The sequence below is a fragment of the Papio anubis genome, chromosome 19 (genome assembly GCF_008728515.1).
Source record: "Papio anubis isolate 15944 chromosome 19, Panubis1.0, whole genome shotgun sequence".
In the NCBI taxonomy this organism is placed as follows: domain Eukaryota; kingdom Metazoa; phylum Chordata; class Mammalia; order Primates; family Cercopithecidae; genus Papio; species Papio anubis.
The window spans coordinates 7191352-7205439 of record NC_044994.1 but is presented as its reverse complement, the minus strand read 5'-3'; the positions used below and the strand labels follow the sequence as shown (position 1 = coordinate 7205439).

The 14088-nt window shown below is 38.8% G+C and overlaps 1 protein-coding gene across 9 annotated transcripts in view; it reads right to left on the bottom strand.

Annotated features, from left to right (window-relative positions):
• Nucleotides 1-14088, bottom strand: part of L3MBTL4 (L3MBTL histone methyl-lysine binding protein 4) — a 450027-nt gene that overhangs the window by 125593 nt on the left and 310346 nt on the right. For all 9 annotated transcript variants that reach the window (XR_004180024.1, XR_004180023.1, XM_021929961.2 and 6 more), the window contains one exon: nt 9741-9914. Coding sequence is in view for 7 of the 9 variants with exons in the window: in XM_021929961.2 (XP_021785653.2) it covers nt 9741-9914 (174 nt within the window). In the remaining 2 variants the exon portion in view is untranslated. The remainder of the gene's footprint in view (nt 1-9740; nt 9915-14088) is intronic.

Below are 14088 nucleotides of genomic sequence, written 5' to 3'. Positions count from 1 at the left end.
AGTTATAACTTAAGGCTTAAAAGGCAGACACTGGGCTCTGACTCTTCTATTTTTAGGCAAATTCTCCAAACTCAATCAACATTTCTCTGAGATTTTCCTGCCTGCAGCTGTTGCATTCTGCCGAGATGATTTCTGCCACCAAAAGACTCATGACTTATTAGGGGTTGTAGACTTGTGCAAGGGCAGATTCTGCACAAAGCAGACTGAGAAAGGGCTACATCAGAGAGACAGATGATGTGCTATTGGATCATACAACAGGAGGACATTTTCTGCATACAAGGTGGAAGATAGTAGAAAAAGCCTTCAGGAGATGAGTTTGAACTTGGCCTCAAAACAAATTTTATCGTAGGAAACACAGAGAGGGCCACTGCAGAAGTAGGGCGAGTGGGGGTAAGGAGAATTAGCGATGGGGTGTGGTGTGCAATGAGTTAAGACATGGAGCTGGGACAAATTATGGGGCCTGCACAAGCTCTCCATGTTCCCATGCATGTGTATAAGTTTGAATATGCGAATTTATTTATTCTCAGTCAGGCAAAATGGACCAAGGACCTGTGAGATTCTATCAATCTAAGGATTCATACGATATGTTTAGTTTGTAAATAAAAAGTAATGAACCCCTTCTAAAATATAGCAGTAAAAAGCATCAGCAAATAATAAGATCCATAATATTCATATGAAAATGTTTACTGCAGCATTATTTACAAGAGGAGAAATACTGGAAACCATGGTCCTTAAGGGAATGGTTGAATGAGTTACGGTATGCCTACACTATGGAATACAATGCAGTTGTTAAAACTAACGCATTGAGTCTGTTTGTGTTGATATGACAATTTACCCATGACATATTGTTAAATGAAATAAAACACATTGCAGATTAACAAAATGTTAATATAAATTATTTTAAAAGAGTGAATATACGTTGATATGGTTAGGCTTTGCGTTCCCATCCAAATCTCATCTTGAATCATAATCCTTATAATCCCCATGTGTCAAGGGAGAGACCAGGTGCAGGTAATATCTAAACCATGGGGGCAGTTTCCCCATGCTGTTCTTCATGGTAGTGAGTACTCATAAGATCTGATGGTCTTATTAGTGTTTGGTAGTTCCTCCTGTGTTATTCTTCTTCCTGCCACTCTGTGAAGAAGGTGCCTTGCTTCCCCTTCACCTTCCACCATGATTGTAAGTTTCCTGAGGCCTCTCTAGCCATGCTGAACTGTGAGTCAATTAAACCTCTTTCCTTTATAAAGTATCCAGTCTCAGGCAGTTTTTTATAACAATATGGAAATGGACTAATACATGCAGATGTAGATACATACACATGTGCATACATGAACATCGAAAGGATACAGAGAGCAGGTGGCAATCTGTTAACCCTAGTGACCTAAGCATGCAGCATCAGAGTTAGGAGTGGAGAATGAGAAATTCTTAATTTCTTAAAACTTCTACATTACTGGAATTATTAAGGTGGACATTTTCTTATATTTTTCCAAACATCTATATGTTATACTGCTTGGTAGAAAAAGGTGTGGATATTATTAATGTTTTTAATTTTTATTTTTTTCTTTCTACTCAACTGTCTCTTTTCCCATAAGTACTGCTGTGATAATGAGAAAAAAGATCATGTTAAAGTCCCACCTTTACTCTTTACAATGAGTGAGAAATAATTATTTTAAAGCCAGGTTAAGTATATAGATGATAAAATGCTCGCTGGTGCTCAAGCAGCAAGGTTTTATTTTTCTGGGGTGTGGAAACACTAATATTTCCTCTATGCAAGGAACTGTGGACATTGTAGGACACACTGTTCTGTGGCATTTAGTCACTGAGAGCCTGAGCCAAGGCAGGATTCCAGAAATTCAGAGATTTAGAATAAATTTTACAATTCTTTATGAGAATCAGCTTGGAAAAATATTTTGAAGACATGGCAAGGCATCCATGGGTTATTTCATAATGTTTCAGCATAACTGTACATTCATTTAAGAAATATAAGACTCTAGAGACTTTAGTGAGGCACCCACAAAGTGAGGCAGGTGGAGCCTGGCAAGGGCTGGGCCCTTCCATCTCATCCCAGACCCTCGCCATGCTCCTGAGCTGATCTGGGCACAACTCATTTCATTTTCAATATGCACAATATTCAACAGAACCTTTTTTCCCTTAGTGGCTGGGCCCTTTATGATAGGTGATTACTGAAATCATTTTGAGTATCACCCTTTCAACTGCACGTTACTTCCCTACGGCACCTGTCAACCATCTGTGATTTTCTCTTCATTTATGGTTTGCTTTCTTTCTTCCTCTTCCATCTCCCCTACCTGAAAATCGGCTCCATGCAAAGATGGAACTGTTTTACCTAACACACCACTTGGCAACAGCAGCAGCTCCACACATATTTGTGGAGTGAATGAATATTAATGCCATGAGCGAATCAGCATGCCCACTGCCAAGTCTGCACAGACAGGAATCATCCCACCTAAGTTCAGATCCTTGTCCTGCCACTTACTTGTTTGGGTGATTTTCTTATCACCAAGGAAAAGCTTGATAAGAACAAGAATTTTTGTCTATTTTGTTCCCTGCTCTATTACTAGAGTTTGGAACAGTATTTTCTAAATATTTATTCAACAGATAAATTTGAATGAATGAATATGTCTAATTTCAGGAACTGGCTATGGTCACGGTGCTGAATTCAACAAGGTAAGTGTTAGTCAGCTAACTATAGACCAAAACCGAATTCCATTCTGACTGCATCTTAATTCTGGGGCAGGTGGTGGTATGGAACAGTGAGGAGAGCAATGAGCTGGGAGTCAGAGGGCTCAAAGGGGCCACCATCAACAGTGCTGATGAAATAGCAAAATTCTTTGGCATTGGTGTCCTTGTCTCCACGTTGCAGCAGTTGAATTAATTTCTTGAGTCCTCCTTTCCCACTGCAGAGCTCCTAGGTTATCACGCCTGGCTAGTGGTTCCTCAGAGTCTGATTGGAGGTGGGGAACTGGAGGGGGCTTCTCTGAAAGGCCTTGGGGTTGCCTGTCCAGCCAAAACCCCCTATAGGGCAAGAAGAACTCTGGCTTGTAATGGTGTTTTGATCACTCTTTCTTGATTAAGGGGCTTAATTTAGTTATAGACACTGAGTATTATCTTAGACCAAATAAATAAAGGTCTAAATTCCTATGGTTGGTGTTGAGATGTGTGATACACACACCGCTAGAACTGGTCCCAACTGCAAGACTTTAAAATCAATGGTTTTCATAAAAATGGAGAAAAGATATGGAACTATAATTTCAATAGTCTCTTCTCTGTGCCAAGCCCATTCATATATCTATACCTATAGCAATGTCTCTATCTACCTACATCTATATTCCTATATTCAAAATCTTATGTCAGCCTCACATTTATGACCATTTTACAGGTGAAGGAATTGAGACTCTAAGAGAAAAACAAATGTATATAATGAAATCAATCAACTTCGGTACGCTAAAGACCTAAAATGTGAACCATAAAGAAGGAAAAGCAAAAGGGTAAATTGGTTCTTCTCTTTAGCAGCCTATAGTCTTTTTGAGAAGATACGGCATACACAAAACAAAGTATTAAAAAGGTACATGCGGACACACAAACAAGCTGCTGGTGTGTGGTGTGGACCTCAAGGACAGAGGAATGCTGAGAGCAAGGATGGGACTGGCTCTTAGAGACTCAGCCTCTCAGGGCCAGCCACCATCCTTGGCACCTAGTAGGTTGCTCAAAATCCATTTAAATTGTTGAGTGCCTAGTATGTGTCAGGTATGACACTAAGTGTTAGAAATAGAGAGACACATAAAACACAACCTCCAACTTCAAGAAGCTCTTACAGGTTGGAACTGCCACAGAACTCCAAGAGAAAAGTGAGCCGTGGGAAAGGGAGGAGATACAGGCAGGAGTAAATGAGGTACCAAGAAAGGAAACAAAAGGCACAAGTGCAGGAATGAAAACGATACTGCAGGCGATGATGGGGAGTGAGTGGGGCCACTAAGTAGACTCCACCTCCCAAAGCAGAGAATTGAGAGAAAGTGAGAGTGAAGAGTGAGAAAGTGAAGGTAAGAAGCGAGAGAGTCTGGTGGATTAAAGAACCTATTTACTCACTTGGAAGGTGAATGTGTGGGACAACCAACTAACATTGTTATAATTCTGAGGGTGGGCATCATAGAAGGTACTTATGTTGCAGCTAATTTGCCTAGTGGAAATAAACTAGCTGGCTCATGGCAGTGCAGTTCATCATCAAGATCATTAAGGAACTATTCCACTACATGCCATCTTTTCTGATTACCACAACTTTTCCCAGGCATTTTCATTACCAATATTAGCCTTCAAAAAGTGCATGAAATTTATAATATGGCCGGCATCGGGAAAAACAAAGTGAGCTTTGTTAGGCATTTTCTTAGATTTTCTTAATAGCAATGATAGAATATGACAGGTATTTTAACAAATGGTGGTGCTATTAATTGTGTGAATTAGAATATATTAAACAATGCTTCTGGGAGGCAAAGGAAGTTATTAAAGAACACTTAGGAAGGTAAAAAAATGCCTGGAAAAAATGTCCCCCTCAGGCCTGGGGAAACCAGCTAATAGGCAATATGGGGAGTTGAGGGGAGGTGCATTCCAAAGTAATTTTCTTTATGATGAAAATGTTTTAACGATTCATTTTATTCTCTTATTGCGGGCAGGTAGAAGCCTTTAGTATATCATAATAAAATGTGCTCAAGATGGACATTTTGTATTATATATAGTATAAATAAGAAACATCAGTTTGGGGAAAACATGGTAAGATTCTTCCCTTCAGTAGTTCTATTTTCTTTTTATTATTATTATTATGCTTTAAGTTCTGGAGTATATGTGCAGAACGTGCAGCTTCTATTTTCACAAAATAAGAAATAGATGCATCACAAGGTGACTTTGAGAATCCTAGACATCAGTAGAAAGTAGACTAAATATGAACCGAGCTGGGCTTTTTCAAAGCCTTAAGCTGTCATTCTTTCACTAGTCTAATGTAGTTGAATTGCACGTGGGATTTTTTTCTACTTATCATCTGTATGACCTCAGACACTGCCTAACCTCTCTGAACTTCTAGGTGCCCATGTTACAAAATCTGAATAAGAAAACTTACCACATATAGGCTTGTTGGGAGGATGAAATAAAATTAATACTATGATGTACATAAATTGTTTAGTGTACCACTTCACAGCCCCAAGTAAGTATGTGCTATTAAGAGTAGATACTTATTATCATTGATATTTCTGGTGATATGATTATTAATTTACTGTTAATATGTTGTATTTAATCAGAAGACCTATGTTTCAGTCCCAGATAAGCTTACCAGCTTACTATTTCCTCATCTATAAATGGCAATATTATGACGAGAATAATGTCTGCTTTGCCTAAATTACAAAATTATGGGAAGCTCCAAAGGTTATGTATGTGCAAACTATAAATGGTTAAATGAATTAAGGTATTTTCTCCTCTACTATATATACCCGAATGAAAGAAACTCAAGGGTAAGCTACTCACCTCCATTTAATGCACCATTAATATAATACTACTCACTCTATTAGCACAAATAAAAAAGGAATATATACAGGTTTTCAGTAACGGTGACTTACTGTGATATTGTGAGTATGACTCTTTACAGTTAATATAACATCTATATCTTACTGTTATAGAGATAACTCTTGCAAACCTCTAGCAGTATATACATAAATCTCTCAAAATTAAAACATGACTCTACTAAAAAATGTGAACATAAATAGACTATTTCTGCCACTAAATCATGCAATGGAGCCATATATTTACTAACTATAACCTTGATACAAAGATTAATATAAGAGCAAACATATTTTTTAAAAATAATCAAAAAATTGGGTTGCAGTTAAGGAAAAGAAAAAAATTATCTAAATTGTTGGGTAATATCTAACTGAATTTGGAAGTTTATCAAAGTTAATTTTATATTTTTCACTTGAATTACAAGAAGTCTGGATATATATAAATATATGTGTATATATATTTTTTATATATATATACACACACACACATATCTCTTTCTGTTTTTTTTGTTTGTTTTTTGACAGGGTCTCACTCTGTCACCTAAGCTAGAATGCAATGGTGTGATCTTAGCTCACTGCAGCCTCTGCTTCCCAGGGTCAAGTGATCCTCCCACCTCAGCCCCCTGAGTAGCTGGAACTACAGGCACATGCCACCACACCCAGCTATTTTGTTGTTGTTGTATTTTTCGCAGAGATGGGGTTTCATGATATTGCCCAGGCTGGAACTCTGGATATTCTAATGTGACAAATGTTGCTTGTATAAAAAGTTACAGAAGGCCTGTCCAGAGCTCAATGGCGGATGGCTTGACTGGAGGCCAGTGGAAATTACAGCTCTGATTTTCACCAATTTAACCCCCCACCCCTATTTTTGGACAGGAGCCAAGTAAAAGTTATTTCTTCTCAACATGCGGAAGAGGAGAGATAGAATTTAAATATTCTCCATCACCTGTATCTGATAGCTGGTGATTTCAAGAGCCAAGATAAGGCAGTCTTGGGAAAGTACTACAAGTAAGCTGTGGAGAGAGTTAAAATATGTTTTATCTGTGCATAACTAACCTACATATCATTCCTTGTTGATTCCTTTGTTCTTTTTTTCCCCTCGACCTGGAATTTAAGATTATGAACAGGATGTGATGGAGATGAGGGTAAACTCAAAAGGGGAATGACTGCTAATACGATTTATCCAAACATTATTAGGATGATTGGTTAGGAAAAAAAGTGGACAGATATTGGAATGCAAGGATGGCTTTGGTCTTGAGATGTAAAAGCAAAAATAGGCTTGAGGATTCATGATGTGTATCATACACCTCCTGCCCCCACAGCTAATTACAGGTGACATAGGATTTGGTAGAACAGGACAGTCTGTGATTTGTCTGCTTGATTATCAACTAACATTCTCAACTCCTTCTTTCTATCTGTAGTAATTATTCCTATCTGATATATTTCAGTGTAAAGCCCCTTCATAAATGGTAAGGCACATAACAATTAGTTTATGGCTAATTGTTAAAAAGGCTAAACTCCTAAGAGGAGTTCAAGATAGGGGAGGCAACATATCTGTGTTTGCTAGAGGGAAAAACTTAGCTAACCTCTGAGAGCAATCTTTTTTTTTAAGGCAGTTCAAAGATCTGTTTCGTTTCTGTGATTTTTGACATTGAGGATGAATGTCTAAAATATTTTTTTTAATTTAAATTTTATTTTATTTTTTATTTTATTTTATTTTTAAATTTATTTATTATTATTATACTTTAAGTTGTAGGGTACATGTGCATAACATGCAGGTTTGTTACATATGTATACTTGTGCCATGTTGGTGTGCTGCACCCATCAACTCGTCATTTACATCAGGTATAACTCCCAATGCAATCCCTCCCCCCTCCCCCCTCCCCATGATAGGCCCCGGTGTGTGATGTTCCCCTTCCTGAGTCCAAGTGATCTCGTTGTTCAGTTCCCACCTATGAGTGAGAACATGCGGTGTTTGGTTTTCTGTTCTTGTGATAGTTTGCTAAGAATGATGGTTTCCAGCTGCATCCATGTCCCTACAAAGGACACAAACTCATCCCTTTTTATGGCTGCATAGTATTCCATGGTGTATATGTGCCACATTTTCTTCATCCAGTCTGTCACTGATGGACATTTGGGTTGATTCCAAGTCTTTGCTATTGTGAATAGTGCTGCAATAAACATACGTGTGCATGTGTCTTTATAGCGACATAATTTATAATCCTTTGGGTATATACCCAGTAATGGGATGGCTGGGTCATATGGTACATCTAGTTCTAGATCCTTGAGGAATCGCCATACTGTTTTCCATAATGGTTGAACTAGTTTACAATCCCACCAACAGTGTAAAAGTGTTCCTATTTCTCCACATCCTCTCCAGCACCTGTTGTTTCCTGACTTTTTAATGATCGCCATTCTAACTGGTGTGAGATGGTATCTCATTGTGGTTTTGATTTGCATTTCTCTGATGGCCAGTGATGATGAGCATATCCAGAACCTACAAAGAACTCAAACAAATTTACAAGAAAAAAACAAACAACCCCATCAAAAAGTGGGCAAAGGATATGAACAGACATTTCTCAAAAGAAGACATTCATACAGCCAACAGACATATGAATGTCTAAAATATTTACAAGAGAAACTGACTAGGTTTTTATTTGAAAAAAATACAACAGATTATAGCAAAAAGATTAAGGGCGAATGAATGTACTGGTCTCTATGATTCTGGAATAAATAAACACTGTTCCTTGGAAAACACTTAAAAAAGAAAAAATTCTCTCCCAATCAGGAAATGGAAAGACATTCAAGCTCTCAACTACATAAAGTTGTAAACAGTGTGGGTGTGAAACAGCAGTAAAGAACAACGAGACCCTGTGAAGTTTCAACAAGAGGAGTAGATGTATAACAAATAATAAAAATGCAAGATACAGTTATAAAAATAGAGAAGTGTGTGTATCCATACGAAATAAATCATGCAATAGAGAGAAGCACTAATCTACAATCATGTGCACAGAGATCAAATCAAAATATTCAAAATTTAACAAAAAATGAAATGTCACCCAAATTCTCTAAAATAACATGTGTATGAATAAAAAGAATATCCACAGTCCAGGATGTAAAACCCATGTGAAAAGTGTGCCCTATGAGCCAAATTCTCCAAATAAACTGGTGCCCCCTTGGAAGAGAAGGAGCACCTCCCCACCTGGGATGGAGGTGCAAATCAGCTGGCAGTGATTTCAGTGGAAACTCTGCACCCACAGAGAGGCCTGTGTGTCTTTGTTTTATACCTGCTGAATGCAAAGAGCAAGGCTCTGAGGTTTAGGAAAAGCAGTCGTCCCTTCAAATCTTGCACAGTCAGGGTCTAGGGTGCTCAACATCTTGAACATGATTGGCTTTTGCCAGCAGCAGGGTCAGGAAAATGCCCATTTCTCATCTCTCTGTCTAGGCTTTCTTGGCTCAGTCTCTGTCTGGTCTTGTTATTTACTTAGTGTTAGACTTTTCTGTATTTATAATTCCCAGCATAGAGAATGGAGCTTTTTGGAGAAAAGATGTTATTTAGATTGTTTTACTCATTTAGGTTAAAAAAATCACATAGGGCTGTACTTGCAGCTCCTTAGGATATAGTTATATATACACAAAAAATGAAAACTGATATTTAAAATCACAAGTTTACATTTAGGAACAAAGGGAAGATGTGTTGTCAATAAACCAAAATGGAAACTATTCTGTGTAAGAAGAAATCATATCTGAGGTACATTTGTATTAAAGATGACAAAGACAAGTAACAGATAAGAGAGGAAATCTTGATATGACTAAGAAGATACCGATACTTGTCCATGTGCCAAAAGAGGTAATATCTATGAAACAATTCAAAACAATAAAGACTTTTTAAGATAAAGGAAATCTTTTGGAATGGTACAAATGAGATATACTTTCTACTGCTTATATACAATATGTACATTTAGAAAAAGGTAAATTCAAATATTTAAGGATGAAGCAAAAGAAAATATTTTTTAAATGAAGATCAAGGCTTAGATGAATTTTATCAGCCCAGTGAACATATCCAGAAATAAAAATAATTCTTTTGAAGAAATAAATAGAAACTATTACTATTAACAAAATTGTTCTTTTACTATTCTACATGGTTTACTTTCTGGTTCACATTTTCAAGAAGTTTCTTACCTGGGTTGACTGTTCACCTTTTCATGTTTTCCATTGAAGTTCAAACTACAGAGGTTTTTTGATTTCAAATGTGAAGAGTCTGATTCCAAATTTGCCTGTGTTTGTTCTCTCAAACGATCATGAAGTGTTGCCTCCTTTTTCAAGTTCATGTCTGAATACGGGCAGCCAAAAGCACTGGTTTGTATAAAAATGAGAGCATAGTCATCAGTATATAGTGATAAATCAGGGGTCCATTGTCATTAGAGCAGACTTACATCTAATATTTAACAATTGCATAGAAACATTCTTCTTTCCCTGAGCACACGCAAATAACAGTTTGTTTTCGTATTGCCTTTTCAGAAAATCTCAGGTTCTAGAACCATAGACACTGGTCAACAAAGAATTATAGATAGATTCATCAGCACATACGGCATTTACAATTTTAGAAACTTAAAAATCTAAGAATAGGATACAGATGTATTTCCAATGGAACAATGCAAAACTCACATAACACTTAACTCAGTTTGTATCCTTAATATGTATTCCCTGGTTTGACTGTATCAGAAAAGATTATGTGTAACTGAGTATATTTGCTGATATCAGAGAATACTGTGTTTTCGTTTCTTAATATTCATGTATGCAGAAATACTCTATCTGCAGTTCTGCTTAATCCTCTGGAGCTTTGCTGGGAAGTTTTGTGCTGGGGTGTGAAAGGACACCTTGTAGGTGAGAGAGGAGAGGCCCAAGCCCAGGTCTGCTGAGTCTGTTATCTCCCCTCACAAGTCAAGGCTGAGTCCTGAGTCCTGGATGTTATCAGAGCCCAACAGCAGGCTATGAGCAGAAGGATCTGCCAGGGCCAATGACCTGGTTCCTTCTGCAGGCTGATGGGCTGTCTCCGTTAGATCCCCATGCCCACGTCCCTGTCTCCAAAGAGGCCCCAAACCTCTGCCGCTGCTAGAACTGAGGCAGCTACACCAGGGAAGACACACCCAAGACAGGTCACTTGTACATTACCCTGGGGGAGGTACTTCCTGCCAGAGCTTCAGAGATTCTCTCCAGTGAAATGAGAAAAGGAGATCCAACTCATAAGGGTTGTTGGGACCCTGAGAAATCACAAACACATGCCACACACACACACACATCATGAAATGGTAGCTGTTATTGCCATCACAGTGTTATCATCGGCTACACCTAGAGGAGCACATGGTCAAATGCATCAATATCGAGGCAGTTGATTCTTTTTTGAGCACAAGTTCTGGTCCACAACTTTATCATGAGTCCAGCAAAGATAATAAAAATAGATTGGATCTTCTTGGGAAGGTCATATGCATTCTAACCCCAAAAGGACTTTAGTACCAATATCTAGAATGGACTCTGGAACTGGGGACAGGATGGCTAAGATGGTATCAGCCTGGCCCAGCATGAACTATACCTGTATCAGCAACCTTTGCTACAGAGAGAAGGGCGCCTTTACATGCATGTTCTGTAATTTGTAATAATTGGTATTGATCTATTGGTTTATTAATCTATTCAGGTATTGAATCGACAATCCATAAGCATCTGCTACCTGCTAGGTACTTTAGAGAATATGAATTCAGTGAAGAAGTTAAGACACATGTACCAAAAAGAATAATTTATAATAAGAATTAAAAAGCTACCCCTATTGAATGTATGGTATAGGCCCACTATAATACAAGGTGCTTTACATGTATTATTTCTGATGAATATATATTTTTGGCTGAATACCAAAAGGTATTAGCATATTTATTTTACCGGTAAGACAATGGGCTCACACAGCGTAAGCAACTTTCCCAAGGCCTCATGGCACTTCCTTGGGAAGTCCTGAAACAAATCACTTAACTATTGGCACTATCAGGCTGACGAAGGGGGACATGGTTTTTAACACCATTCAAAAAAGAAAATATGAAGGAAGCCATAGCATAGTCCTTGTGCAGGGAGATCCAGAGACAGGCATTTACAGGCTAATGCAGTCTTGGTTTGCCCTGGTTGCTGGCAGAGAAGATCAGACCAGCATACGCTTGAGACCTGGGATGAAGCACCGTTCCCAACAGCAGCAGAGCAAGAGCGATCTGGTTAAGCTGCACCATATGGGATTTAAGGAAAATTTCAGGAAGAACTTTCTGTAGGCAAAAGTTGAAAGGCATTAGGCTAACCTAAGAGAGACTGAGAAATATCTTTTTCAAACACAGTGGAGTTTTCATTAAGATACTATGACTCAGAAGTTTTGCTATCCATCTAATACACACTCCCAATTCGAGTTTTTAAAATGATCCTTATAACTACGAATTACTTTTTTTGTAATTTCATGTCACCACCCCTATGTGGTTCATGCTACAAGGCACTAATGCTGCCTCTTCCTAAGGCTTATCTGTCCGGCATCTGTAGACAGCGACCACAGACCCCTCCGCAGTGAGCTGTCATAGTCATCAGTGTTTGCTGATGTCGAGAGATGTTCTGCTTCCCTCAGTCTTCACTCATAAATCAGTCTCTCTGGTCACTCAGTCATTCACCTATTTCTAATTTCCTTCTAGTTCCTTTTTTGTCTCTCTGGTAGTAAGGAAGGCGAAATCAAATGGAACCCCAGAGCATTGCTAGAATGGAACAATTCCTGATTCTATGAGGCAAGTCATGTGACTTGTCTGCAACATTTTGAACCTCATAATGTGGGTTCTGAGAATCTGCTGTGACCAAGTTGCAACACTGCGCTCACTTGGTTCTTTGCAGAGAAATAGTTACATTAAGGAGACGGCATCCCAAACTTTTGCCTGCCTTCTTGCAAACTCAGACTCTTACTGATGCTCATGTACATGCATGTATGCATGCACGTGTGTGTGTGTGTTTGAGAGACGTACGATTCTGTATAAATCTATTCACATTGAAAAAAAAAGAAGACGAAGTGGACGTCCTACGTATGATAAAACCACTTTAAAACTACTTTTGAAAGCTTTGGATTTAGCCAAATATTGGGGAAGTACGGTTCTGACATAGTCTCTTCAGAAAATATTGACCTAAGCTGAAGTTTCTATGACTTAAAGTTGTGTTGGTCAAAGTAAACTGTCAGCGTCTGATTGGCAGGGAGTAATATATTCAAATTCCAGTGGGTTGATTATGGATGGAGACACGCAAGCTTAGAAACTGCAGGCTGAGAGGGGAGTGCTGAGCCGCACCATCTCCGCTGGAGTCCTGGCTCTTTTGATGGAGAAGAGGATTTCTCCATTCCTCCTTAACTCACAGAAGAATCTGTCATTTGCAGGAAAGGAAGAGATGGCAGCAGCTATTAGCTTGACCCACACAAAATTGCAGTTTTTAAATGTCAAAGACAGTTGAGTATCAGAAATTTCCTATGGTTCTACCAAATAATTTACCAAAAATGTCAGCCCCAACCAACCTCATCAACAGTGAAGCAGGTGAATAGAGGATATATGCTAAATAAACAAAAAGTTGCCAGACTGTTGCAGACAAACTTTTAAAAGAAAAACTTTTTGACACATAATAAGTAGTCCTCCTACTTTATGATGGAAGGAAACAGAGTGATTACAATTTAAAATACTAGTTTTGTTTTAAGAATATGGAAGCATAATTTTGAATATCTGATGACAAATGAAAAAGTAAATTGTACTAATTCTAAGAGCAGCATTCCTGAATATGTTTCTTTCTGTCTCTGAGTTTTAATGAGGTTAGGGTTTGCAAAGTAGCAATATTGAGCTGCTGCGGCTGGACCCCTGCATTTCGGGTGGGGTCCAGGAGGCTCCTCAGACTGAATCTTCTCTCCCGGTTTCCATGGCAGGGGTACCTGATTCCACCAGTTGGTACAGTTTCCCTGTATTCCAAGGACTTATCCTGATGTGAGGCCACAGGTAATCCATTAAGCCCAGTCCTCCATGTTAAAGTCCAATGGCAGCTGAAGCAGTGCCCAGGTCTGATGTCTGCACGAATGCCATGTTCAGAAGCCCTAGTCAGCCTCGTGGGGTCTGGTTCCTCTAACTCAGCATCCACCTTGATCCCTGTTTCTAAATGCCTTGCCCTCTGCTTTGACTAGACTCAGGTGCCTTCCTGGTATGGACACCCTACGTTCTTACTTTGTTTTTGCCATCCCCTTCCCATGACACAATCTCTCCCTCTTAATCTTAAACCTAGGATGTGTGGCTTCATTTCCCAGATGCCACCTGGCCAGTCTTCTCTGTGCTTCTCACCCTGAATTACTTCCTGCCAGGTGCTGTGCCCACCAATCGGGATCCCTCCCTTCCTCTCAAACTCTTCCCATGTGGCTCTGATTCCAAGAGTCTAGATGGTGATTACTGTTGCCAAACTCCTTGGATACCAGATTCTGCTCTTCAACTATACTCTC